Genomic DNA, 24,806 nt, shown 5'->3' with positions numbered 1-24,806 from the left:
GAACGCACGCGCGCGCGCTTTCGGACCAATCGCCGCCAGCCGCGCGCGCCTTCGGACCAATCGCTGCTAGCGCCGAGCTTCCCCTCAGGATGTTCCAGCTAGAAGGCGGGATGGCGGAGAGCAGGGTGAGCTGTGAGGAGAGTGAGGCGGAGCGGCTGCCTACTTTAGCCTCCCTGCTGCAGACTTCGCCATCACCGCCTTGCGATTTAGGTCGCCGGCGGTCCTCACCTCCCGCCCTTAAAGCTGGAAGTGCGCAAGAGGTAGTTGTGGTAGTGAGCAGTGGGAGCGATGAGGACGAGGAGGTGGTTCCTCTGCCTGAGAGGATCAAAAGGAGGATGGAAGCGAGGAATGCGGGTTTTGAAGTGTCTCGTGGCAGCCAAAGGAGCACACAAGGTGGTGAGAGACCCTCCTTGTGCCCGCTGCCAGCCTCTCAGTCTGACTCCACAGCCCAGCCTAATACGCCCCTGGTAAGTGGAACAAGCCCAGAGACATCACCACTTTCCAAGAAGGTAAACCATAGTCAGAAGGAAAGGGATGCAGCGTGCCAATCGTGGCAGAGGAGGAAGGAACGAGAAGCCCTGAGGAGGCAAAAAGAGGAGGAAAAAGAAAGGAAAAGGGCTCTTGCCAAGATGCTGAAAGCTCAGCGGCCAGGGGAGTGCCAGAAATACATAACAGTGGTGCTAGATCCAGGTACTTGTCCTCACAGCCTGTGTTTGCCTTATATTGCCTCTTGTCTCCTCTGTGTGGAGGCCTGACCAGTGCACCAATCTCAGTTCTGTTGCAGGTAGAAGGTGGTGAACAGGTCCTTAGTGCTTTGCAGGCTGCAAATTATTCCTGTGTGATTGAGAATCAGGCTGTTCCCTGCAGCATCACCTGGAGGAGAAAGACTGTGCCATCTCAGGTGTGCAAGCCAAATCTCCATGTTCTTGCCCTTTTCTTTCTCTGTTATTTGCACTTCTTAGTAGTTGTATTTAGTAAACACCCTCTAATCCTCTCCTGCTTCAGAGGTCTGAGTGGGAGCACTGGTTGGCGTGAATGATAAACAGACTGTTGGTCTGGCTGTTTGTTTTCCTGTCTGAACAGATGGGAGAAGGAGATGAATGGACAGAAGAACCAAATGTCCTGGCTCTGCTTCGCTTGGAGGAGTTTTTGTCCATGGCTCACAACTACAAACAAGTGAGAATGCTTATGACTTTTCTTGCTCTCGAACATGCTGTGCTCTGGGGGTGATGTTCATCATCCTCTTCACTGCAGGAAGGTTCTGATGTGGGATGGAACCATGGTTTCATGAGTTAATGGACCAAAGCCAGTAGGGTTGTATAATGCAAAGTTGTGACAAACATTGTCAGCTCAAATGGGGTTATTTTCTATTTCTTTCTGCAATAGCTTTATGCCAGATCAAATATTGCCTGCTTGCAGCATGAACAGACTTTTTCATCTGCAGAATCGGAGCCATAGGCTGCTGCACTTGTGTATGGGCCTCAGAATGGTTTAACTCCTGTTTTCTGTTCATCTTTGCAGGAGGCCAAGGGCTGTATGGAAGGACAGCAGGAAACCCTACAGACCTATGTAGCTCGTGTGATGGAGAAAATGCCTGGGAAAATTCTGGCACTGGCAGTTGCTGAAGTAGAAAATTATTTCAGGTTAGACTTTTTTCCCTCCAAATGTTTCTGTGTTATCTTTGGCCTTGAAAAATGCCATAGGTATTTATATTAATTCCTTCTAGCAAAGCCTGGAGCATAAGAAGTATTCCCACTCAGAGCTGCTCCACTATTTTGTCACACAGAAACAGAAGTAAAGGCCTGTCATCACAAAATACCTGGGGAAGAGCATGAGATCCCAGCCTCACTTCACTCTTCTTTGGTCTCTCAGACTTCAGTCAAAAAAGAGACAGCAACGAACAGCAGCAAATGGAAGCCAAGATGAGGGACAAGGAAGACGGAGGAAAAGGGCAGTTGAGGATTCTGGCCTGGAGATAACCAGAATGGATGTGGAAGAAGTGAGTACCTTTAAAGCAGGCATGCAGCCATCGTCTCTTGTTCATTCAAAATGCTGTTTGAACATCTGACCTACACCGCCTTGGGAGGGAGGCGTTCAGCCTTCTTTAGTCAGCATGTCTGTGGACAGAGCTCTTTGGGTTTGGTTCCCCACTCTCATGGACTGCTCTCCCATGGACTGTCTTGTTCACCTTGATTCTGGTGTCAGTCTTGGTCAGCATCTCTCACCCTTGGTGAGCTGCTGGCAAAGCTGGGCTGGGTGGCTTGTGTGTAATGAGAGCTGCACTGTGGAGCTGCACAGCTGAAATAGTGCCAAACTGATACTGACTGGCAGGAGACAGGCTGCCCCTAAATACTTCAGTGCCTTAAATTACCTGTTCCCAAAATGGGGAGAGAAGGAATGTTCTTGTCCTATAGGAAGACGTTGTGACCCTTTTTCAAGAGTGGGGTTTGATGTGACAAGATGAATTGTTCCATTCATTTCTAACAATGTTTACAGGCCTTGGTAGACCTGCAGCTGTGCAAACAAGTCCAGGTCAGCTTTTTTGAGAGCTGGGAGGAGCTTGGAGAATATGCCACTATGTTCACAAAATCTGTGGCTGAAGCACCCTTCAAGTGAGTAAGCAGATGAGGTTTGGTCACCCCTTTGGATTGTCTCCACTTGCTCACTTACCGGGAGGGAATAGCAGGTATGCAGCTGTACTTCACTGCAGCAGAGTGTAATGATCTTTAAAGGAGCAGGGGGCAGAGCAGCTGTAGTGCAGTTCCCGCAGGATAGAGTTAGTTTGTGGAAACTGGGGAGGGGTGAGGACAGACCCTGGTTTCATGTTGGGATCTTAACATCGAGCTCTTGTTCTTGGTCTGATTTTGGGGCAGGAAGGGAATGCAAGTAGGGTTGGGTTCTTAGAGCACCAGCTTTTCTTCTTCAGTGTGTAACCAAGAGGGGCGTTACTGAGAGTGAACTCTAGCTGTATCCACTGATGACAGCAGCATGTTGTGCACCAATAGCTAAGAAAGCCATCTTGTGCAGTCTCACACAATCCTAGCATTCCTATCACAGCAGCTGTTGTATTTGACATCTCAGCCATGAGAAGAGGGGAGATGTCATTAAAAATGACACGTAAAAGTGTTGTAGTATGGTTGACAGTTGGAAAATGAATTCTTGTTTACTACTTTGCATGTGTGTTGCCTTGTGTCAGGATTGCTCCCAGGCAGAGGTTGTTTCTTTTTGAGTAAGAAATCTGGATCTCAAACAAGGAAATATAAAGAAAATGCTGTCAAATTGTTAGCATTTACTTTGATGCCAGTGGTGTCTCTAACAGTAGCCATCTCTCTGTCTCTGGTTATGTGACAGCTGATGTAGGGATAGGATTTTCTTCATATCTCATTGTCTCATTTGCGCCTCCATTCTTTGTTCTCCCCAGGCGAGAGCGGGAGAACACGGGGTTCTCCTTCTACTTAGAGAAGGCGTGGTGTGGAGGGGTGAAGGTGGATCGTTCCGGAAAGGGTCTCTTGGAAGTTTGGAAGAGACAGTTACAACAGTTTAACCGGGTCAGCCTGGAGATGGCTGAGGCTATTGTGTCTGCCTACCCTTCTCCTCAGCTTCTGAACCAGGTGAGGATGCCTAAGTAATAGTGAACACTGTGCGCAGACAGCCAGCTAATGTAAGGAGTGGAAGACATCATTTAATTGCTATCAAATGTGACACAACAATTCTGTATTGAGCTGTTCAGTGAGGTGGAGTGAAGAGACCAGGTGAAAACCAAGAGCATATTGTGAACAAGGTAGAGCAGCCATGGGTGCAAAGCTTTGATTATTCTTTTGAGCAATGGATGCAAATGGCTTATACTGTTGCTCCTTTGTGTTGCTTGTAGGCCTATATCCGGTGCTCCTCGGAGCAGGAGCGGGAGAACATGCTGGCTAACATCCCTGTGCACCGCGGTGACGGTGTGACAGCCACCTGCCGGAGGATTGGACCAGAGCTCTCCAGACGAGTCTATCTCCAGATGACTTCCCATGATCCTGATCTCTATTTGGATGTCAGTGGGTAGCTCCAGGGAATGAGGATTTTACTGTTTGCTGCTTAAAGTATTTACTGTTTAAATATTCAGCTTCCTTCTGGGGAGAAGTGCTTAGATAACAGAATCATTGATCCCAGTTAAAAGACTTAAAAATGCACTTGGACTTCACTGTAGCAGAAGAAGGTTGGATTGAATTGCTGAATGGCTGGAGTTTACACAAGAAATGAGGAAAACATCTTCCCTAAGAGCATGAGACGGACGCAGCTTACAGGAATGATAGTTCCTTTTATTTGTCTTCCTAGTAAATAAATAATTTGACTAATAATTTTGCTTTTTAATATGCTATCTTGAATTTGGACAGGTCTGTCATCTATTGAAAGGAATACTTTCCACTGCTCTCCTAAACTGCAAGGAGTTGCATTCCTTCTCCAGGGTGAAAAATCCTAATGCTAAAGCAACATGGTGCAGCCCCCCCAGCACCTGCTCTAATGAGGTGGAACAGCTTTACCTCTCAAAGCAGACTCAGTTTTCCGCTGTGGCAGATGGGAACGAGTAAGACTAATTTTCAGATATAAATTTACACTGCCCTCATTCAGTCTCCAGACAGCTTAATCTATAGAGGGTCTTGAAATCTGATTATATGTGCTGGAATTATGGGGACTGAACAGTTGGCAGAAAAAGCTTTCTTTTAATTAGATTGGGGAGCATGCTTGCCCCTCTGTGAAGCCATTAGTGCTTGTGAGCACACAAGGACACTTGAAGTCTTTTGTGACAGCAGCACTTACTGAGATGAGTGTTGAGAGTGAATTTTAAACTGCATCTGATGTGTGGAAGTTACCGTTTAGAAATGTGTTGTCTTGGATGAAAAAATACCCACCTGCCACACTGGCTTCAGAGGTTCACTACAAGCCTTTGCCTGGCCAGCAGCATGCTTCTGACTTTAACTGATAAACCTGATCAGTCTGGCATTTGGGAACTTTCAGCCCAGGAAGCCAACCATGTTCTGGGCTGCATCAAAAGAAATGGCCAGCAGGTCAGGGGGGAGGGGTCCTCTGCTCTGGTGAGACTCCCCCTGCAGCCCTGTGTCCAGCTCTGGGTCGTCTGCACAGGAGCGATGTGGAGCTGTTGGAGTGAGTCCAGAGGAGGCCATGGAGATGCTGCGAGGGCTGAAGCAGCTCTGTTCTGGAGACATGCTGAGAGAGCTGGGCTGATTCAGCTTGGAGGAGGTTCTGCGTAGACCTTAGAGCAGCTCCCAGTGCGTAAAGGGGCTACAAGAAACCTGGAGAGGGGCTTTGGACAAGGGCGTGTAGGGACAGAACAAGGAGAATGGCTTTAAGCCAGAAGAGGGTAGATTTAGATTAGATGTTAGAAGAAATTCTTCACTATGAGGGTGCTGAGGCACTGGCACAGGATGCCCAGGGAAGCTGTGGCTGCCCCATCCCTGGCAGTGTTCAAGGCCAGGTTGGATGGGGGTTGGAGCAACCTGCTGTAGTGGAAGAAGTCCCTGCCTGTGGCAGGGGTTGGAAGTGGATGAGCTTTAAGGTCCCTTCCAACTCAAACCAGTCTGTGATTCTATGAGCTTAAGCAGCAGGTTCTTGCCAGCTGCTGCAGGAGGAAATGTTGCTTTGAATATTGTTGGGCTTTTTTGCACATAAAAGAAAGAGAGGAGAGTGATTCTGTGATTAATGTAGAATGTCTCAGTGGAGTTTGTGGAGTTTCAGAGAATATCTGTGCTTAACAACATTATGTATACATCTCAGTACTCACACAGCCCTTAAGGATATGATAAACATCTGTTTGCTTTTCTCTGTAAGGAAACTATGAATAATTCATTGGCCTTTGCTCAGGCGAGTTTTCTTTAGGTGCAAACCAAACCTCCCAGCAAGCCCTGAGGCAAAGTCCTTTTCTGCCTGCCTGCCTCAGCACCCACAGCTACTGCCAGCACCCTCATGCTGGGTCTCAGACACAAAACCAGCCTCCAGGCTGGCCCCAAGCCTTGCCTATGCTGCAGCCGCTCTGTTGGCACCAGCTGCTTCAATGTAGTTAGAAATCATTACTGTATGTACTTGGAAATAATGTGTGGCTGTTTCTAAAAGAGCTAACTGAAATTAAAACCACATTAGCAACATAAACATCCAGTTGAGACAAATTGCTGCGAAAACTGTTGTATTGAAAATTTTCAGCTCCTTTCACTAGTACATCAGCTTCTTCGCTCCAACACATGGCTGCACAGCCATCCTACACACTTGTAATTGGTCCTGGAGTAGGCCTTCATTATTATTCCCATACAGCCATATCATCAATTTTAGCACAAATAGAAATGAGAGCGAGGAATGGATATGTATTAAAAACCTTCCACCTCCAAGACAGAACTATAGCTAGCTAGATAATGCAAAGGCTCTTTTTTTTCCACTCCTGTAGATTGGCAGCTTTCTGTATCTCACTATCTGGGTAAACATCCCCTGGAGGTAAGAAGTATTAATGACTTTAGGTTAAGGTGGGCAAGTAATGGGAGTTACAGGCCAACTGGGAAACATGCACAGCAAAGATGATGTGAACAATAACTCTGCTTTGTGTGGAGTGGACCAGCAAACCAATGCTGACTGATTAAAAGCAGTTCCATCAGAACACAATTCCATAGGAATTCTGGCTGCGTAGATGGTGGAAGGAGATGCTGACGAAGCAAGTGCCCGTCCAGGACAATCAGTGCTGCGAGTTCTGTTGTAGCATGTTTTGCAGGGTTTTGTGGTTTTGCAGAGCAGCCACCACATCCTCGTAGAGAGTGTTCACGCTGACACACAGAGGTTGACGCTGCAGCTCTGTCAGCTTGCAGGTGGCCAAAACACAGAGGACACACAGCAGCAGAAAGAGCAGGATTCTGAGCACTGACCGTGACCAAGAATGCTTGTGCCGGGGCGGCTGCTGGGGACGAGAGCTGGAGGCGGGCTCTGTAACCACAACATTTACAAGACAGAACGTGAGGGATTAGTCAAGTGTCTTTAAGTCTCGCTCAGAAATGAGCTGTTTGGGTAAGATACTTCAGCCTGTGCTGCAGCTGTCTTTTGTCATGAATATTCATCACTTAAGTAAATGTGCAGGATTTGTGTTTAGGATGTATATTTAGGATGAAAAGTTTCAGCTTTAGTTTCATGGGCAGCAGTGGAGAGGGTGTGAAGCACCTCTGTGTTGTACAAGGTTTTGCACATATGGTTCAGTACACTTAAAAAGAAGTAAGGCAAGTTCTCCCTAGAAGAGATGAAGAACTTTCTGAATACTCTAGCTCAGCAGTTCATTAGGAACACAGATGAAGGGGAAAAGGACACAGCAGTGACGCATGTCCTACAGGTTCCCCCCATAAAAGAGGCAGCATCAAAATGTAACAAGGATGAAATCTGGTGCAATCCCACCCCAAACAGGTACTACTTACTTCGGGTCTGCACGGCTTCCTTTTTAGTTTTCTTTTCCACCTCCTGTTTTGCAGCCTTCTGAGCATCGTACTCCCGTCTCCTGCGCTCCTTTTCCTCTGCCTTCTCTCGCTTCCTCAGCTCCCTCTCTTGAGCCTCCTTTGCTCGCTGTTCTGCTTCACGCTTCTTCTCCATCTCTGGGGATTAATATGAAGTTTTTTCCTTTTTATATAAAGGGTTGTCACTGCCTTCTTCTTTATTACCTGCTTATCTGTTCCCAATTGGAATGAGGAAATCAATCAAATAACTACACTGTTTTAATCTTTTTTTTGTTGGATATTACATACCTTGCGTTTGGCTCCCTCAGAATTAGGCTTCACTTAAAATAAATCCTGTGCTCTGCTTTCATATTTTTATAGTTAAACTACAGCACATTCCATCTAGAGATCCAACTATTCAGGCAAGAAACCATAGTTATCCCCATACTGTCTTTCTCCCCCCAGCCCTTCTACCCTACTACTGCCTGAGCCTCAGGATTTTGACAGTTACAAATGTTAGATGACAATTAGCATGTTTAGGTGTGTGAGACATCAGAAACAGTCCTCAGTAAGAGGGCTCTTTGTGCTCACCTCGCTCTGCTTGGAGCTTCCGTTGCCGTTGTCGATCCTGCTCTGACTGGATGGCTTTCATGTGCTGCAGCACCTTCAAGGTCCAAGAAAACAACCTGAGAGCTCTGCAGAGGGCTTGTTGCAGTCAGTTCAAAGCAGAGCAGCAGGGCTGAGGACACCGGCTGGGGCTGACTCAACCCCACTAACCCCTGTGGGTATGGCTCTGAAGAGAGGTTTCACCTTCCTGCCTGAACTTTTGTGGTTAAGAAACAGATCTCCCCGTTACAAATCAACCTGGTGGTAGCCAATATAGGGGCTCACAGACCACTTCTACTTACATGACCCTACAGTTTGCCAGAACTCCAGAAATTTTTTTACTCTGGACATGGATTATTTTGTCTGATTATGCCTCCACTTTCTTGGCAACCAGCATTTCCTCCTCTCTTAATTCCACCAATGGAAGATAATCCTACTCATCCCTGTGTTTGCTCTTTACAGGCACAGCAGCAGTGAAGTGAGTGCAGTGAACCTGTACCTCACTGGCTGAAGATAATTCAAACTGCTGCAGCAGCTGCCCAGCTCGCTAAGCAAAAAGAGGAAGGATGTCCACTGACAAAACCAAGTAAGGGAAAACAGAACAAAAGCAAATTCCTTACCTTGACAGCAGCCTGCTTGCACTGCTTCTCATCCAGGCAGTCTCCTGCTACTTTAGCCAGGACAGGATCCAGAGGATTGTCCTTCAGATCCAGCCACTTCAGGTTCTGCAGGCAGGAATGATAAAGAAGAGGCTGTAAGAGCACGGTAGTCTTGCAGTTATTTAAGAGATCCAAAGCAGAAGCAGAGGACTATTTAGTTTTCACATGAATGAAACAAGTACAGAAGATAAGCAGAGAGTGCAAGCAGAGACATTTCCAACAGCTGTGAGAGAATTTCCACAGAGGTGCGGTGCAAAGCCAGCTGGATTTTGGAGCGGGTAATCAGCAGGATGGATGCTTTACCAGAGAAATCAACTTGAGAAGGATCACAAGACCCTGGGCTGCATCCCAAAGCTTTACGTAACTGCCCAGCAAGCAGTTTTACCTTGAGCTGTGCAAAGCTGACTGGCAGGGTGACTAAACGGTTGTTCAGGAGGTCCAGGTGCTGCAGGTTGACCAGGCGCCCAAAGTCCAAGGGCAGCTGCTGGAGCCGATTCTTACTCAAATCCAGTTTCACCAGATGCATCAAACTGCAGAAGTCTGACTAAAACCCAAGCATGAACAGAACCCTCGTCAGCACCAGAAACAAACCCAGGCCCCCGAGGCTGATGGAGCTGCTCTGGTTTCATGTGGGAGCCTCTGGCAGGCAGACACTGCAATCTTTATGCAGCTCAACCACCACCCGCATGGACCCGTCATCCACAGGAGAGTCATTCAGCCATCCTGGGATGAGGGAAGCGCTGGTTCCAGCCCTCCCAGCAAACCTTTATGGAAGCACTAGTTACCCTTTCTTAGTATTTCCCTGCAGACTCACCCCCACCAAGGCTCTCTAGCACCTTACCGGCAAGGAAATTAGGTTGTTACAGGACAAATCCAACACAGTGGCTTTTGGAAGAGCAGCCTGAAAGAGAAGCAGAGCACTGGACCACCGTCGAGGTACACCCCTACCCTCCCGACACCGCTGCGGGGTCGCGCCATGTCCAGACGGCTCTAAAGGCAGCATGAATCCTGCAATGGATGCGAGCAGCGGCAGCTGGGCCAGAAGGACACCATCCCCTCATCCCTGCCGGTTCCAGCACGGCTCACACGCACCGTCAGCACATCTGGCTGCCCCGCGCATCCCCTTCCCACGGACAGAAGTGGCCCCCGCGGCCCGGACTCTCACCAGCTCCCGGACCGGCACCTCGTTCAGGTCACAGAGGCTCAGGTCCAGCTCATTGCCATCCAGTTTATCCTTCAGGCTCTGCCCCTTCCCGCCGCCCCGCGACATGGCGGCCGAGCTGCTCCAAGAGCCGTGAGCAACCGGCTGCACCGCGGCTCGGCTCCGATCGGCCACGCCACCCACTTCCGCGTCCACGTCCGCGTCCACGTCCGCGCTGGGCCGGGCGCGCCCCCTGCCGGCCCGGAGCGGGGCACCGGAGGCGGTTCGGGGTACCCGCAGGGCGCAGCCAGCCTTGCCCCGCCAGCCCTGGACCCGCGGCATCCCGGATGTCGGGAGTCCTGCTGCGCTTCTGGGGCCTTCCGCATGTGCGAGAGGGGAAGGGGACACAGCCCGCGTCCGCAGGCAATGATGCTATATCAGCTACATCAGCCCTAGCCCCAGCCGCACACTGCGCCACAAGTGGTTGATAATCCCAGTCTAAACACAGCAACCGTGTTTGCTCATGACCTGGAGGCTGAGCAAAGGCACCCCAAAACGGCAAACAAGGTTTTGTCTCATAGAAAGTGTAACTAAACCTGCCTGAGGTTGATGTGCTTTCATCCAGGAGACCACAGAATGGATTGGGTTGGAAAGGACCTTAAAGCTCATCCAGTTCCAACCCCTGCCATGGGCAGGGACACCTTCCACTAGAGCAGGTTGCTCCAAGCCCTGTCCAACCTGGCCTTGAACACTGCCAGGGATGGGGCAGCCACAGCTTCCCTGGGCACCCTGTGCCAGCGCCTCAGCACCCTCACAGGGAAGAGCTTCTGCCTAATGTCTAAACCTCCTCTCTGGCAGTTTAAAGCCATCACCACCTTCAGGCCCTTATAAAAAGTCCCTCTCCAGATTGTTTGTCAATCATTTTAGTGCCTCCTTTAGGCACTAAAACTCGGAACCTGGGCAAGACCCTCTGCATCTCTGGGAAAGGCCTTTGTTCGTGCGTTTCTGCTGGGACTAAAACCTGAGCTGACCCGAGTCCAGGAGCCTTTGGCTCTCCACAGAAAACTGAGGGTGTAGATCAGTTACAAACCTCTGCTCATTTGTGATTAACTCGAAGGCAGATCTTAAAACCTTCATCAGAAGGGAATGATCCCGAATGGCATGTCAGGCTTTGACAATCTCCAACAAATGTACCCAAAAGTCAAAGTCACGTCAGGTCCTGCATAATTCTTGGTTTAATGCCTAACCTGGATTCACCCTGCAGGGTCATGATTGGAACGTGGGAAGATCAGTCTGGAAGTCAGCTCTAGTTTTATTGATTAAAAGTGATGTGGTTGGACCCCAGGCAGGTTTGGGTTTTCTCCCTGTAATTATACAGCACTGAGCACACTGTGATGTGGCTGCAGCACAAAGATAACTGTGCTGCAGCAGTGACAGGAAAGCTCCTGGCCACAAGCATCAAACAGCCTTATGTCACCTGTGGAAGTGCATAAACTTATGGAACGACTGATTTTAGTGGGACTGACCCATACACGGAGGCACCTGTGTGGGGCTAAAAAGACTTGGAACCTCCATGAGGCAGGTGAGCCATGGCATGGGACACATTTGCACCCTCTGCTAGAGGAATGCTGCAGGAACACCAGCAAGGAGAAGGATCTGATCCTGATGGCACAATCCTTGTTGTGGCCCGGGGGGCAGGAGCTGGTCATGCTGCAGACCATTCTCAGACCCTCCTCTGCAGAGCCCTGTCCTGCTTCACCCAGTGTCCCCTCTGCCGCTGTGGCCAATTTTTCCCATTTCAAAGACACAAATCTCCCTTCTCCTATCAAAACTAACCACCATCACCACTGCCACCAACCAAACTTCTTGTGAACAACACGCACATTGGGTGTGAAGCTTTCCTGCTTCTATGCTTTGAAAACCAAGTATCTCACAGCGGAGAGCTGCAGTCAGTGCTTCACTATGTGGCTGTGTTATCGGCACGTTTATGACTTAGGTGGCTGAGATTTGCTGTTGTGAGGTTGTTATTGATTCCCTTGCTCATCAGCACTGTTGTGCCTGATGTGCTGCAGACACCCTGAACTCCAGCTTCCTTAACAGCGAGGGATTGGAACTAGATGATCTTTAAGCTCCTTTCCAATCCAAACCATTCTATGATGCCCAAAGAAGTGGTAAATGCTCCATCCCTGACAGTGTTCAAGGGCAGGCTGGACAGAGCCTTGGGTGACATGGTTTAGTGTGAGGTGTCCTTGCCTATGGCAGGGGGTTGGAACTGGATGATCTTAAAGTCCCTTCCAACCCAAACCATTCTGTGATCCTATGATCTCGCCCTGCCCAGCTCCGGGGTAGCTCTGCTGTTCCTCAGCAGGGTGCAGGCAGGGAGCGCTGAAGGGCAGCGAGGTGGTGACTGTGCGAACTCCTGGAGCAGATGGGGCTGGAGATCAAGCAGTGACTCAGAGGGCGCGGGCACCGAGCAGCACAGGTGAAGGAAAGCAGGGACAAGTGATGATGATTGTCCCACACCCAAGTCCATCTCAGCAAGGGTGTGGGGCTTCTTCTGGGTGCACAAGGGCTGGGGTGAGGCAGGAAGGGCTGATAGGGTGCAAGAGCCGTGATAGGGGGTAGCAGAGGGATGGAGGCGCAGGGGGAAGGTACCCGGCGGGGCTCTGTGCTGCAGCGAGGGGATCCCCGCTCGGCCTGTCCCGACCCCCCGCTGCTCTCCCCGCGGCACAGGCAGGGCGGCCGCGTTCTCCGGTCCCACAGGGCGCTTCCTCCCAGCCGGGGCCGAAGGGGGCTGCAGCCTGCCGGGGCGGGACCGGAGAGGGGCCGGGCAGGGGCCGGGACCGGGGCTGGCCGCTGTGCGCGCCGCCTGCGCGTACTGTATCTCACGGCCCTGTTCGTACCCCCGCTGCTACGGGCATGGCCACAGCACGTCTGGCAGCGCTGCCGCGGAGCGGGCTGAGCCTCCTGCGCCGGGCGGGAGGGCAGCGGGGAGCCCCTCCCGGCAGGTAGGGCCCGGACAGGGAGAGGGGGATGGAGGGCTGGGAGGCTATAGGGGATGGGCGGTTATAGGGGACAGGGGGGCATGGGTGAGAGGGCGTGGGGGGCTATAGGGGATGGAGGGCTGTGGGACCGGGGATGGGGGACTAGAGGGGACAAGGGGATGTGGGTGAGGGGTTGGGGGGCCATAATGGATGGAGGGCTGTGGGGGCTGAGGATGAGGGGTTATAGGGCACCAGAGGCTGTAGGGACAGGGATGGGGGCTTTAGGAGATGGAGGCCATGTGTGATGCGGGACAGGGGCTCCAGGGCAGCTGCAGAGGAGTGTGGGTGCCCAGCCAGGGAGTGGCTGTGTGCAGGGTGGGTTCAGCTGGAGGTTTCACTTTCAGTGTGTGCTGCTGTCCTTTGGCTTCCTTAAAGTCTCTCCAAAGTGGGAGGAGATGGGCTGCATCCCCTGGGTCTGCCTCCCACCCCAACCTGCGGGGGGATCAGGGGCAGGAATGAGCCTCATGGAGGGTGTGGAAGGATGTGAATGTGTTACTGGGGTTGAACTTTGTGCAGCAGCTCCATCCTGACTGTAGTAATGTGGAGTGCATCAAACAGCTTCTCCGTCCTCCTTCAGTGCTCTGACATGTGGGCTTCATCGAGTGTCCCTGTCCTTGGGTGGCCATGCAGACCCCAGGCTTGGGCAGGGTGGTGGGGGGCACTGTGGAGCTCTGGGGTTTGGAGGTGACCAGGCCACTTCCTTGCTTTGCTTTTCTTCAGTGCTGCCTCTTGGAGCAGGTTCATGGGAAAGATCAGCAGTAGGAAGCAACTGGCTTTGGGAAAGGCTTGGAAGGATTAACTGATCCTCAGAGCCTCCTACTCGGACTTCCAGGGAGCAATTTCCCAAGAACAGTGGGCAGCAGCCCTTGATTTTGCCACACAGAGGGTCCAGGTGTTCCTTTTCAGCTGGGTTGGGATTAGGAATAAGGTGATGGAAGCCCATGTGTGTGTGGCTGGGGCCAAGACTGCCACTGGAATCTATTCTTAGGAAACAGAAAGGGAAGTGAAGCACGACAGAGAGCTCATTATAGTTTAAACTCCAGCCCAGAAGTGAAGCCGAGAGGCAGGAATACAAAGCTCTTGGAGAAAAAGACCACATATTTAGAAGGAGTGAAGCCTTTCTAGTGATGTTATAGAAGGGGTTATGCACTTCTGGTCCTAATTAGGCAGTGTTTATCCTTTTGGCAGGAAGAGTGCAGAGGGGAGGGAGGCGCAGTGGAAAGTGTAACCAGAAAGTCTGCTGTAGTAGGAGTCTGAAAGCTCTGGGGACTTGATCCTTCCTCAAACTGAAGCAAACAAAAGCCCTAATGACAGCCTGATTAACTCTGTAGTCAACAGGGTTGCTTTAAAGAGTAAAGAAGAGGTGAGGACAGAGCAGGGTTAACTTTAACCACCCTTTTATTGCAGTTGTGTTACATAAAAGACCCAGAAGGTCTTGCTTTGGTGCAAAAGGTATCTGTGAGCAAAGGAGTTGGCAGGGGAGCCTGTGAACCTCCTTGGGTATGAACTCTGCAGTCAGGGCAGGACTTGTCCTCTCTGTGCTGGGCAGATGGCATCAAAGCTCAGGTCAATGTCGTCTATTGCCATGAGGTGTGCTCGTCATGGGCACAGGAGGTTACAGCGATGCCTCTGCCCTGGATTCATCTCTTGTCCCATTGGATACTGTCTGTAGAGAGTGGTGAAGAGTTAAAACCGAAGCTGGTTATCTTATATTGACAGCTATAAAAGGGTGGTTGGGGTTGATCAGAGATAAACACCAGAGCTCCCAGGGTTGCTTCATCTCGCTGCCCTCAGGGTCCAGCGCTCTCTGGGACTGCCAGGATGTGGCTCCTCGCCTGCCTCTTGCAGCAGACACAACAGGGATGCGTTTTCCCCAAGTCGCTGATGTTTCTCCATTCAGTCGCACCCTCAGACTCCAGGGTTATGGAGTTCTGCCTGATGCTGGGGCTGGCTCTTTGCAGGCACCACGGGCTGTCTTGCTGCTGGAGCTGCTGCCAAGAGAAGGCATGTGCTCTCTGAGGGCAGTGTTTATGCTGAGACCCAAGAGGAAGCAGTTTTATTTGCTCTCCTCCAGCTAATGCAGGGAAAAGAGAGCTGCTGTCATACCAGACCATTGGTCTTGTGCATCTCCAGCAGTATCAGGTGCTTCACAGGAAGAGGTGGAAGGTGAATCACTTGTTTTCTGTAACAACGATGAACAAAAAGGTGATTGCCATATCCTTTGCAGAGGTTTGTTGGTACGTTCTTTCACATCAGATATATACACTTGCTGTTGATTATAGGCCGGAGCAAGACCAATGCTGTGTGATTGCCTGCATGATGCTGCTGATAATGAATCTTGTATCTGCCTCATTCCTTCCATTCCTGACCTCCAGCACTTCCGGCAGACTACTATGTTTTATCCCACACCTTTCACTTCTGCCATGGCCAGGAGATAAGTGATATAGAGATGCTGAAGCATGTATGACCATCAGACCAGAATTCAGGGAGCTCAAATGAGATAGCAGCTGTGAATTGTGCTTTGCTTAATGTATTTTAAATAACCATGTGAGCAAGTGCTTTGAGGGGAGTTAGTGACTGTGGATTATGAGCATGAGATATCTTGGGCCCTAATTTCAAAGCTGCTGATGCTCTTATTTGGTGATGTGAATGGGATTTGAAGATGCCTGGGACCCTTGAGAGCAAGCTCTGTGTGTTTCCAGGCTGACAGGGGAGTGTTTTGGAGTGCAGGGCTTTATAAAGAGAACTATTACTGCACTTCGATGTGGTTTCATCCCCGTGTTTTGGGTAGGGAGGAAGACTGGAGGCAGAACCATCATTTGGCTCTGGCTTTGCACCTTGCATTTAGTGTGAAAGTTCCTACAAGGTCAGTGAAACCCTTTGGTTCTTCAGGCAAGGAAAATAACTGACAGCAAGACCAGAAAGCCTGGTGTGCCCATTGCTTTGCCAAGGCACGACAGTGTAAAACATCAATCACTCTTCTCGTTAGCAATGCTAAAGGGTTGTGCAAGTGAGCCTTGAAGGCTGACTGCGCAGGGAGGAGGCTGTTTCAGTTGGACCTTTGCGATTTTGATTGGATCTTGTCACAGCCTGAATTTTGTAGCAGTTTTCCCTCCCCTCTCTGGTCTCTTGTTGTGGGGGTTTTGTGTTTTGTTTTCCAGTGGTGTGGTAGGATAACACTTGGATCAAGTTCGTCACCAGTCACTGCAGTCCATGAAATGCTTGTGTTTGCCTGTTCCCACTCCAGCCTGCGCAGCTCCCCATGTTCCCTGGATGACGTTCAGGGAATGTGCTCTTGCACAACCCACTCACCGGCTGCTCTCTGCCTGTTCCAGCCCTTCTTAGGCTGCAGGAGCAAGCAGGGACCTCTCTGTGCCTCTGCTGGCAGGGACAAGCAGAGAGTTTAAGGGCGGGTTCCACTGCAGCTGGTGGTGACTTGGCTTTAGAGGGATGTGTGGTTGTCTCCTTTAAACAGCTTTGCGAGCAGCCTGTGGTTTCCTCACCTGCCTGGGCTGGTGGCTGGAGCTGCTTCTCAGACCATGCTATGGCAGTGGGATGTGGCTTCTCCTGTCACCACTTCAAACAGAAAAGTAGCTGTGGCTGTAGTGGGTCTTGCAACTTGTCCTTCCGTGGGGTTCAGGAGAGCTTTTACAACCTGTGTTTTATAGAAGCTCTGTTTATGAAGGTTTTTCTTCTGCAGAGCTTCCTTTCATCTCTAGTTTATCTATGTGCTTTGCCCAGGAGCTTTCAAATGACAAAAGGTAGTTTAGCACTTGTCCTCCTCCTTAGGCAGCCCTGCAGCCTTGATGTGAGTCACCCAAGGGCTCTGCTAGGATTGATGTCCAAACAGAGCCTGTTGACTTGCACAACCCTCCATCTGCCCAAAAGCAGTGGGGCAAAGAGGATGAGGGCATTATGTAGCTCCTGGAACAAAACTCCCCTTGGAAGGTAAAATCTCTGTGCTCTTGAGATTGAGCTCACCCCACAAGGGAAGTGATTTCATGTAGGTTTTGTTTCTTGTGAGCAGAAAACAGAATCTTTCATGGTAAATAGCACCAAGTCTTTGCAGAATATTGATCCTGTAATGAATGGGGGGAAATTGAGTTCAGGCTGATGTGTGACCCCCTGCCATGGGCAGAGACACCTTCCACTAGAGCAGGTTGCTCCAAGCCCCATCCAACCTGGCTTTGAACACTGCCAGGGATGGGGCAGCCACAGCTTCCTTGGGCACCCTGTGCCAGCGCCTCAGCACACTCTTGACCTGCTGAAGCTCTTGCCTGTGGTTCTCATTGGTGTGGGGATATGCATTGGGTACTGCTGGTGCTTCGGGCAGGTTGATGATCTTCCTAGGCAGATGATATTAATGGCTTATATTAAAAATAGACTCTTCTTTTCTTCCCCAGTGCCCTGCACATGGGGGTGCCCTCTGCCTCCCTAAGGTTGACCAACAGCTATATCCAGGGGACCTCAGACATCCCCCTGCTCACCAAAACCACAGGCCAGTGCTTGGATGAAACCGTCGAGCGGTTTCCTGACCGTGAGGCTCTGGTCTTCTGCCGGGATGGGGTTCGGAAGACGTTTGCTCAGTTCAAAGAGGAGGTGAGGGCCCGGTTCACCCCTTGGAAGGCCTGGGCGGGTGGATAATGGCAGTAGCAGGCATGATGGAGACATGGAAAGTGGCTTCTAGCAGCACCTCCCCAGCATGCACACACCAGCGCTGCCTTTGGGTTCCAAGAGCAGGGAGAAGCTTATGTAAAATGCTCACTATCTCAGAATGAACTTTCACACTTAAAAATTATCAGCCCTATCTGATGTGTATAGGCTGAGTCACGGTGGTTTTCTCCTGTGGAGCAGGCTCCAGCTCTTGTATTAGTCACTTTGCTCTGACTGTCAGAGGTTCTGAGCGTGTTGAGGTTTCTAATCCAAGCACAAAGGCAGCTGAGCAAAGTCAAGGACTTGGTCTCAATCGCATGCACGGAATCATGTGTGGATGTATCTATGCGTGTGTGTATGCATATTGCACACAAATACATGTTTATATGTATTCTGAATGGAGGGGCAATACTTCAAAGCCTGAGAAGTTTCTATTAAATGTATGATATCTTGGATAGGAAAAATTGCTTGGGTTTATTTCGATTTACTGGTGTTTGGGTTACATCCATTCACATAAACAAGAATACCTGCATTCACCCTAATTTTAAACCCTGGGCAGTAATTCAGCACTAAATCAGAGAATAGCTCTTCCTCACATTCATATCTCCTAACTTCATAAATTCATTTGAGAACATACCAAAGCTGCCAAAAACTTTCCTGAATACTTCAGGATATTTCTACATGCATCTGCACACCTGAAACACACCATCTTGCAGTAGTTATGTTACTATAGTGGCTGGATGAGGAGTTAATGAGGATAGAAACCCCAGATAGAAACTGGCCAAAAATCACTTGATGCAGTTTTCTTCAGCAGAGTTCTAGAAGTAAGTGATGTGATGGAGCAGAGGCAGATCCAACAGTGTGCATGGGTAAAGCTTAGTCCTAAACTGAGTCAATGAGGAGCTAGACACTAAATACACTTTGGGCAAGAATTAATTTGCAACTACTGGTACATAATTATACATTTTGGTTTCCTTTCTGCTTTGTTATATTGTTCCACACTTGGTTTTATGCTTTTTATCAACCTGCTAAGCAGGGGCTGCTCTGTGACACTGAAGATGCAGCAGGCTGACAGGCAGTGCAGCAGAGGTATATTCTGTCTGATTTCAGTTGCAAACATGATGCTTTTCCCCCAGAAATTGGTGCCTGGAGGTGAACATTCCCTCACTGCATCCTGTGGGTGATGTTCAGGCTCTTGCCTTATGTTTTACAGGTGGACCAGGCAGCAGCTGGGCTTCTAGCTCTTGGTCTGAAGAAGGGAAACCGGCTTGGGATGTGGGGTCCCAATAAGTACGAGTGGGTTCTTATGCAGTTTGCGACTGCCCAGGCAGGAATCATCCTGGTAAGGAGTGATGCTGTGTCTGATTTTTAGCAGGGCAAGAAAATGGAGACACAGATGCAATAGGAGATACTGGAGAACAAAGTTTGTTGTCTCTCTTCTCCATGCTTCACAGTTGCTATGCTCTTACCCATCATGTTGTCTATAACTGAATCCAGTGTTTAAACAAGATCTGTGCATCTTTGCCCTCCACTATGTAGAAAAGCAGACTGCAGAGGAAGGAGCAGCAAGATACGGACTGCTGTGAACTAACTTGCAGCAGCTGATGATAGAAAGATATATACTTTTGCCTATAGGACCATTTTTATGTAGCATGCTGCTTTCCTAAACAGTTACCAGCTACTTAGATCCCTTCTAAATAGGGCCTGTATTGCTTCATGATGCAAAAGCTCACTTAATCTAGTACAAGCTACATATCTCCAAAAGCCAGTTTTCATTTAATAGTATGACCTGGGATGTTCACCAAAATGCACTTTAGACAGTGCACAATGATAAGGACTGCACACTCCTTTCTGGTCCATTTTTCTTCACTGCGGTTCATCCCAGTATCTACTAAGACACAGGAACAGGGTGGCTCAGTATGAGCCTAATGGGGAACTCAATTCCAGTGTCCAATATTGCTTCTGTGGAGAGCTGGACAAGATAAAGCTGGTATTTTCATGGTTGTCCATCAGGAAACCTGGCTTGCACTTGAGTTTTGAGTCCTCAGTTTAGTAGATTGGATGTGGTTTGACTTCTGTTCCTGAAGCTGGTTTGGTTTTGTGACCTCACATAAGCCTCTCTTTTCATTTTCTTCCGTGCAAACACAGGATTAAGCCAGTTTCTCTGGTGACTGTGAAACCCCTGTGGTGGTGAGCTCTTGGTGCGCTGTGGAGGAGAGGCTTTGAGTGTGGCTGATCCCTGGGCAAACTTCTCTGTTGGAATACATGTTAGGAGAGATGGTTTTCAAGGCGCGAGGGTAACTCTGATCATCCTTCTTCTTCCTCCCTCTTCAGGTATCTGTGAATCCAGCCTACCAGGCCCTTGAGCTGGAGTTTGTCATCAGTAAGGTTTGTGTGGCACTTGCTGGTAATGCTAACTGATTCATTGTGAGAACTCCTGCAAGAAGCTATCTGTTAAAGGGGATAGTGGGGACACAGCATAGAGGAGCTTCTACTTGAGATGTGGGCATAACAGGGAGACCTGGCTGGAGAGCAGGGCTCTGGTGGCCGTATTGAGAGGACACACCATGCAGTGACCCAGGGGAGGAAGCTGCAGTTCTAGGGTCATATTTATTGCTGTTCCCCATGGCTGCGACACTGTCTGTCTGATGGAGACTTCTGCATCCTTATCTCTCTCTCTAACAGCCATTTACTGCCAATATCACATCAATAACAGCCCTACCTGCCAGCAGCCACTTGCTAGGAAATGAGGAAAACAGGACTAAGTATGCGACCCAGAGACTGCTCGAGAAGCTGGCAGCCAGGACAGCAGAGACTGAGCAGTAACAGAGCACGGCTGCAATCTCTGGAGGCAACATCTGTCCTAAATCAGTTCCAGCTTTTCCACACTCACATCTGCCCTGCCCAGTTCAGTGCCATCCTGCCCTCCTCCTGCTCTGGGCAAACATCACCATATGGGACTTTAACCTTGGAAGGAGGAAGGTTCAGAAAGGATAAGCTGACTCGGCAGCTTGATTTCTCCTTCCCACATTTGTCCTAGGCTTTAGGTTTAACCTGGTTTAAGTCCTAGGTATTGACATCTTTCTGACTGGCTGGACCCTGCTCCCTCAGCCACCCTTGTATACGTGCCTGGGTTTCAGTTGGCAATGTGCAGAGCATCGATCAGTTTAAACTGTTCTGGCTTCTTAGCTCCAGTAATGAGGAAATTGGGTTATTAACCATTTGATGGCTAAAAATTTATCCCAGGATTAATTAAGCTAATTTGCTCATCTGTAGTTTGTTCAGCTTTAAATCAAAGGCTGATACTAGAAGAGAGGGAATTACTTCTGGGTCTTCCCAGTACTATCCAAGCTCTTGCTTAACCTAGGAAGTAGACAATTTCTGACAGCAAAGGAAGACTTTTGCATCAGTAACTGTAATTCGGTTGCTGGGCTGCAATGTGAGTTGCCATTTCTCTTTCATTTAATCCTCTTATGGTGGTCTCACTCCTGTTTTGGTGCATTAGAATTGGAAGCAGTGCTGCAGTGAAGCACATCTCTTTCAGTGTGAATGTCCTCCTGTGTGTCTCACCAGGTGGAAACGTGCATGGCAGTGCTTTCCTTTTTCCCCAAGGAGACTTGGCTTTTGTTTTCCTTTCCATCATTCTGTGTCAGAGTCTGCTTTGATTTCCTCCTCCAGTTGAGGAGGAGATGGGGTAAGATGGGACGTTGATGGGGTAAGAGTAGAAACATGTTTCAGCTCCACTGGGGATTATTCCTGTCTCACCCTCCCAGGTTTGCTAATGTTCCCAGCTTTTCCATGTACCTTTGACACTGGGGTCTCTGATGTCCATCACCCCCTAATCATTTGTATTTGTTTATTTGCAAAAGAAAACCCCTGAAGACTTTAGGGCTTTGCCTCTTGGATCCTGACAGCTTGTGCAGCACTTCCCTTGCTCCAACACGTTCCCTCCCTTAGGGATATACAGAAATATATGCTGAATATACAGAAATTCCTGCTGTATTTCCATGGTTTGTAAAAGCAAACCGATGACAGGATTCATACAACAGGCCCTTTGAAGATGGGTGCTGCCATTCAGGTTGACACTAAGCAGAAGGAGCCCACCTAGAGACCCTTATCTCATATAGCATCTGCTCTGCAAGCTCCTCTCCTCACGTAACATCTCTTTTGCAAAGCTAGTTCAACCAGAATAGTAGTTTGGAAGGAACTAATAGTAAAACTTCCAAAGGCCCAAACCATCCCAGAACAGCCTCAATCCCCTGGGCAGCCTGTTCCAGGAAACAGAGCAAATGTTTGTCTTCCCTTCTGACAAACCCTAGAGGGTGCTTACAAATAATTTATTGCTGGAGCCTTGGTCTCCTTATTTCATGGACCTTGGGAAAATAATGAATCCAGCTGAGTAAATAATTGATGTGAAGGGTTTATTTGACAAGAATGCATTTATTGGGAAGATGAAAGTGGGTTTCAAATCTGGGTCAGATTCAGCAAGGCTGAAAAAGGGGGAGGAATTCTTGGAGTAATGAAAGCGCTTTATTTTGGGGTTGTGTAGATGTAGAGGTTTGAAGGGAAAATGTTTGAGTTTTCAAAATAGCTGATTAATAATAATATAAAATTATAGAAAATAAGTAATAATGCTCTAAAATGAGATGCAAAAATCTTAGGAAATGGAACATCTTTAAAAACCTACACCAAAACCTTGGCTTGACCTGAAAGCTGGTCTTTAGGTTTTGTTGTTTTCCCAAAGTTCCTCAAAATTCCTCGTTTCAGACCAACTCAAATAGTTGATTTCTCTCCATATTTTGGGACTAGCTTTTTCATTAGTGGTGAGACTCCTAATGTGAGGCAACAACTCACATTGTTTGCCATGTGCTTGCAATGAGGAGTGTTCGTCTTAGGAGAAGAGGGAACCTGGGGCTGCAGCTCTGCTCTCCTACATGAGTGCTTGGGGTGCAGTAACAGCACCCTGCCCTGTGCTTGAGGGGTTTTATGAGTGCATTTGCCCTCAGTGAACCTGCTTGTGAGAGGGTTGGAACTGGTTGATCTTAAGGTCCTTTCCACCCCTAACTATTCTCTGATTCTATGTCCCCAGCCCTGAAACCATGGCTGCTGCATCCTCCTTATGCAAAGACCCATGTCAAGCTTCCCAATGAATCTTTAAGCCACTGCATGCAATGGATCTTACTAAGAAGAGTTTAAAACCTCTGGGTTTAGCCTGGAGATTGCTGATTCTATCACGTGCTTACAGCAACAAGCCATGGAGTAGATCCCGGTGTGGTATAATGGCTAATGCTTGCTGTGTAAGGTGACAGGGCTGTGCGCATTCCTGTGTCAGCGGTGACTGCTCTGTATCACGGCCTGAACATCAACCCAACGTGACTTCTCATGAGTTTCTGTCTCCCTTCACAGGTTGGCTGTAAGGCACTGGTGTTTCCCACTCAATTTAAAACACAGAAGTACTATGATATCTTAAAGCAGTCATGTCCCGAGATAGAAACATCCAGCCCAGGGGGAATAAAGAGCAAAAGGTGAGTTAGGAACACCTGGTGTGTTTGCACTGACCTAACAGCCAGTCCTGCCTTGTGTCCTCTCAGCTGCACAACACAGGCTTGGGTGGAAGAAAGACCTCATGTGAAGAGAACAAGTTAGGTCCTCCTGGAGGTTTGGCTTGACCAATGTACACCTATCTATGCTGTTTTCTCCTTGCTCTGATGTTGTTAATGGTATTCTTCTTCCTGCCAGGCTACCCAACTTAAACATTGTCATCATGTTGGACTCCAAGCTGCCTGGCACCTTCCACATGGATGAGGTGATGCAGGCAGGGGACAGCAGCCATATGAAGCAGTTAAGAGCCGTGCAGCAAACCCTGTCCTGCAATGAGCCCATCAACATTCAGTTCACTTCAGTAGGTGCTCCTGCCTGCTCCATGCCTTGTGGTTGGGGGACACAGGGAAAGATGTGTGGGATGCTGAGCATCCCATTCCTTTTTCCTTCTGCTCCCTGAGACCAAGCCCTGTTCCCATCTTCTGTTGTAGGAGGAAGGAGGTGTTCTAACAATTACCCTTCTTCCATTCTTGCTGCTCAGCCCTTTGTCAAGGGTTGATGTGAATGAGAGGGTGTCATGGGATGTCTGTCCAATTGAAGTTGGGCCATTTTGTGTGTGTGTGTTTTGGGATGCTGTTAAAGGGGGAAATAAGTCTCCCAGGTCTGAATGGAGAATGAAGAGTGAGATCACCCCAGAACACTCGTAGCTCATCACTGCATAATGCCCTGTGTCTTTCAGGGGACCACGGGAAGCCCTAAAGGAGCCACCCTCTCCCACAGGAACATTGTGAATAACGCCTATCTGACTGGGCTGAGGCTGGGGTTCACAGAGCAGGTGGGTCTTATGGAAACACACTTTGGGGTCGTCTCCATGGCCACAGAGGCACCACAGGTATGGAGAGCATTGGTGCTCACTCAGTTGCGAGTGACATGGAGGGATACTCACCTGTGACATTTATCATTTCAGTGGAGTTTCAGTGATGTTTCATTTCAGTTTCATGTGAAGGGTTTTTGCGGGCAGGAAAAAGATGCCTTTTGGGGGAAAAAATGTGAAATTAACCACTTTTCATCTTGGTGAATGCTCATTTCAGATAATTACAACACTCTGGATGTTAGCTTTGAATTCCTTTGAATAAGGTTTTAATCTGCTTTGTATGACTTCATTTCATGTCATGCATACATGAGAATCGTAAGAGTCTCATAACTCTCATCAGGATGTGACCTTTCTATTTGTAGTTTAGTTTTAATACTCTTAAAGGCAAATATTTTCTTTTGAAGTAGTTATTTCTAACACAGCAGCTTTGACACAGGAAAATATTGGGTTGTTTCAATCAATCTTCAGAGCCTTTGCTGCTTTTAAAAGCAAAATCAACAGCATGTGCCAAGTCCTGCACACTTCATACCTGTCATAGCCCTACCACACCTCTGGCATAGCATAAAGTCATGTGTAAGCGATACCAGGCCACAAAGTCCAGCAGAGACAAGGTATTGCAAAATGGCAGCATGCAATTTTGACATTAAAAGCTTCCAAATTGATTCTTATTAAAGGCAGCAATGATCAGCATCGCATTTCCAACTCGCGGAAACACAGATGAATGTCGCATTTCCAGCAAGTTTTCAATGAGTCATGGAATACTCTGTTTAGATCATAGCTCTTCAACAGGGAGATGGGCTGGGAACCAGCTGTGGGAGATCTCCTCTC

At 48.8% G+C, this 24,806-nt stretch overlaps 3 protein-coding genes across 3 annotated transcripts in view; 2 read left to right on the top strand and 1 right to left on the bottom strand.

Moving 5' to 3' along the window:
* Positions 1-110: 110 nt before the first annotated feature.
* Positions 111-4,048, top strand: EME1 (essential meiotic structure-specific endonuclease 1; the record flags this gene model as incomplete). The annotated part of the gene is made up of 8 exons (XM_080629246.1): positions 111-690; positions 774-901; positions 1,084-1,176; positions 1,522-1,643; positions 1,873-1,999; positions 2,497-2,612; positions 3,422-3,611; positions 3,872-4,048. The coding sequence occupies 8 exons, from the start codon at positions 111-113 to the stop codon at positions 4,046-4,048; spliced, it is 1,533 nt and encodes a 510-aa protein (XP_080485372.1).
* Positions 4,049-6,542: 2,494 nt separating this feature from the next.
* On the bottom strand, positions 6,543-10,003 carry LRRC59 (leucine rich repeat containing 59). Its single transcript, XM_080629349.1, has 7 exons — positions 9,891-10,003; positions 9,567-9,626; positions 9,111-9,269; positions 8,687-8,791; positions 8,052-8,124; positions 7,446-7,619; positions 6,543-6,966 (listed from the first exon to the last, which is right to left on the bottom strand). Exons 1-7 carry the CDS (start codon positions 9,993-9,995, stop codon positions 6,722-6,724), a joined length of 921 nt encoding a protein of 306 aa, XP_080485475.1. The 5' UTR covers positions 9,996-10,003; the 3' UTR covers positions 6,543-6,721.
* Positions 10,004-12,785: 2,782 nt separating this feature from the next.
* ACSF2 (acyl-CoA synthetase family member 2) overlaps positions 12,786-24,806 on the top strand; it is a gene marked incomplete at its 5' end in the record, with an annotated part of 34,769 nt that continues 22,748 nt past the window's right edge. Inside the window, 7 exons of the mRNA XM_080629330.1 lie at positions 12,786-12,874; positions 17,314-17,509; positions 18,777-18,905; positions 19,898-19,951; positions 22,970-23,088; positions 23,303-23,465; positions 23,844-23,939. Of these exons, the coding sequence (XP_080485456.1) occupies positions 12,786-12,874; positions 17,314-17,509; positions 18,777-18,905; positions 19,898-19,951; positions 22,970-23,088; positions 23,303-23,465; positions 23,844-23,939 (846 nt within the window). The remainder of the gene's footprint in view (positions 12,875-17,313; positions 17,510-18,776; positions 18,906-19,897; positions 19,952-22,969; positions 23,089-23,302; positions 23,466-23,843; positions 23,940-24,806) is intronic.

This window comes from Psittacula echo (genome assembly GCF_963264785.1).
Source record: "Psittacula echo genome assembly, chromosome: 14".
NCBI classification, from domain to species: domain Eukaryota; kingdom Metazoa; phylum Chordata; class Aves; order Psittaciformes; family Psittacidae; genus Psittacula; species Psittacula echo.
Note: the sequence above shows the minus strand (reverse complement) of the source record. Positions and strands in the feature narration are given on the sequence as shown.

Excerpts from the sequence above, each read along its gene's own strand:
- LRRC59 (XM_080629349.1), bottom strand. The coding sequence starts at position 9,995 with ATGTCGCGGGGCGGCGGGAAGGGGCAGAGCCTGAAGGATAAACTGGAT. Across the intron at positions 9,627-9,890 it reads AGGTGCCGGTCCGGGAGCTG|GCTGCTCTTCCAAAAGCCAC; the intron begins GTGAGAGTCCGG and ends CTTCTCTTTCAG. Across the intron at positions 8,792-9,110 it reads TCAGCTTTGCACAGCTCAAG|AACCTGAAGTGGCTGGATCT; the intron begins GTAAAACTGCTT and ends TCCTGCCTGCAG.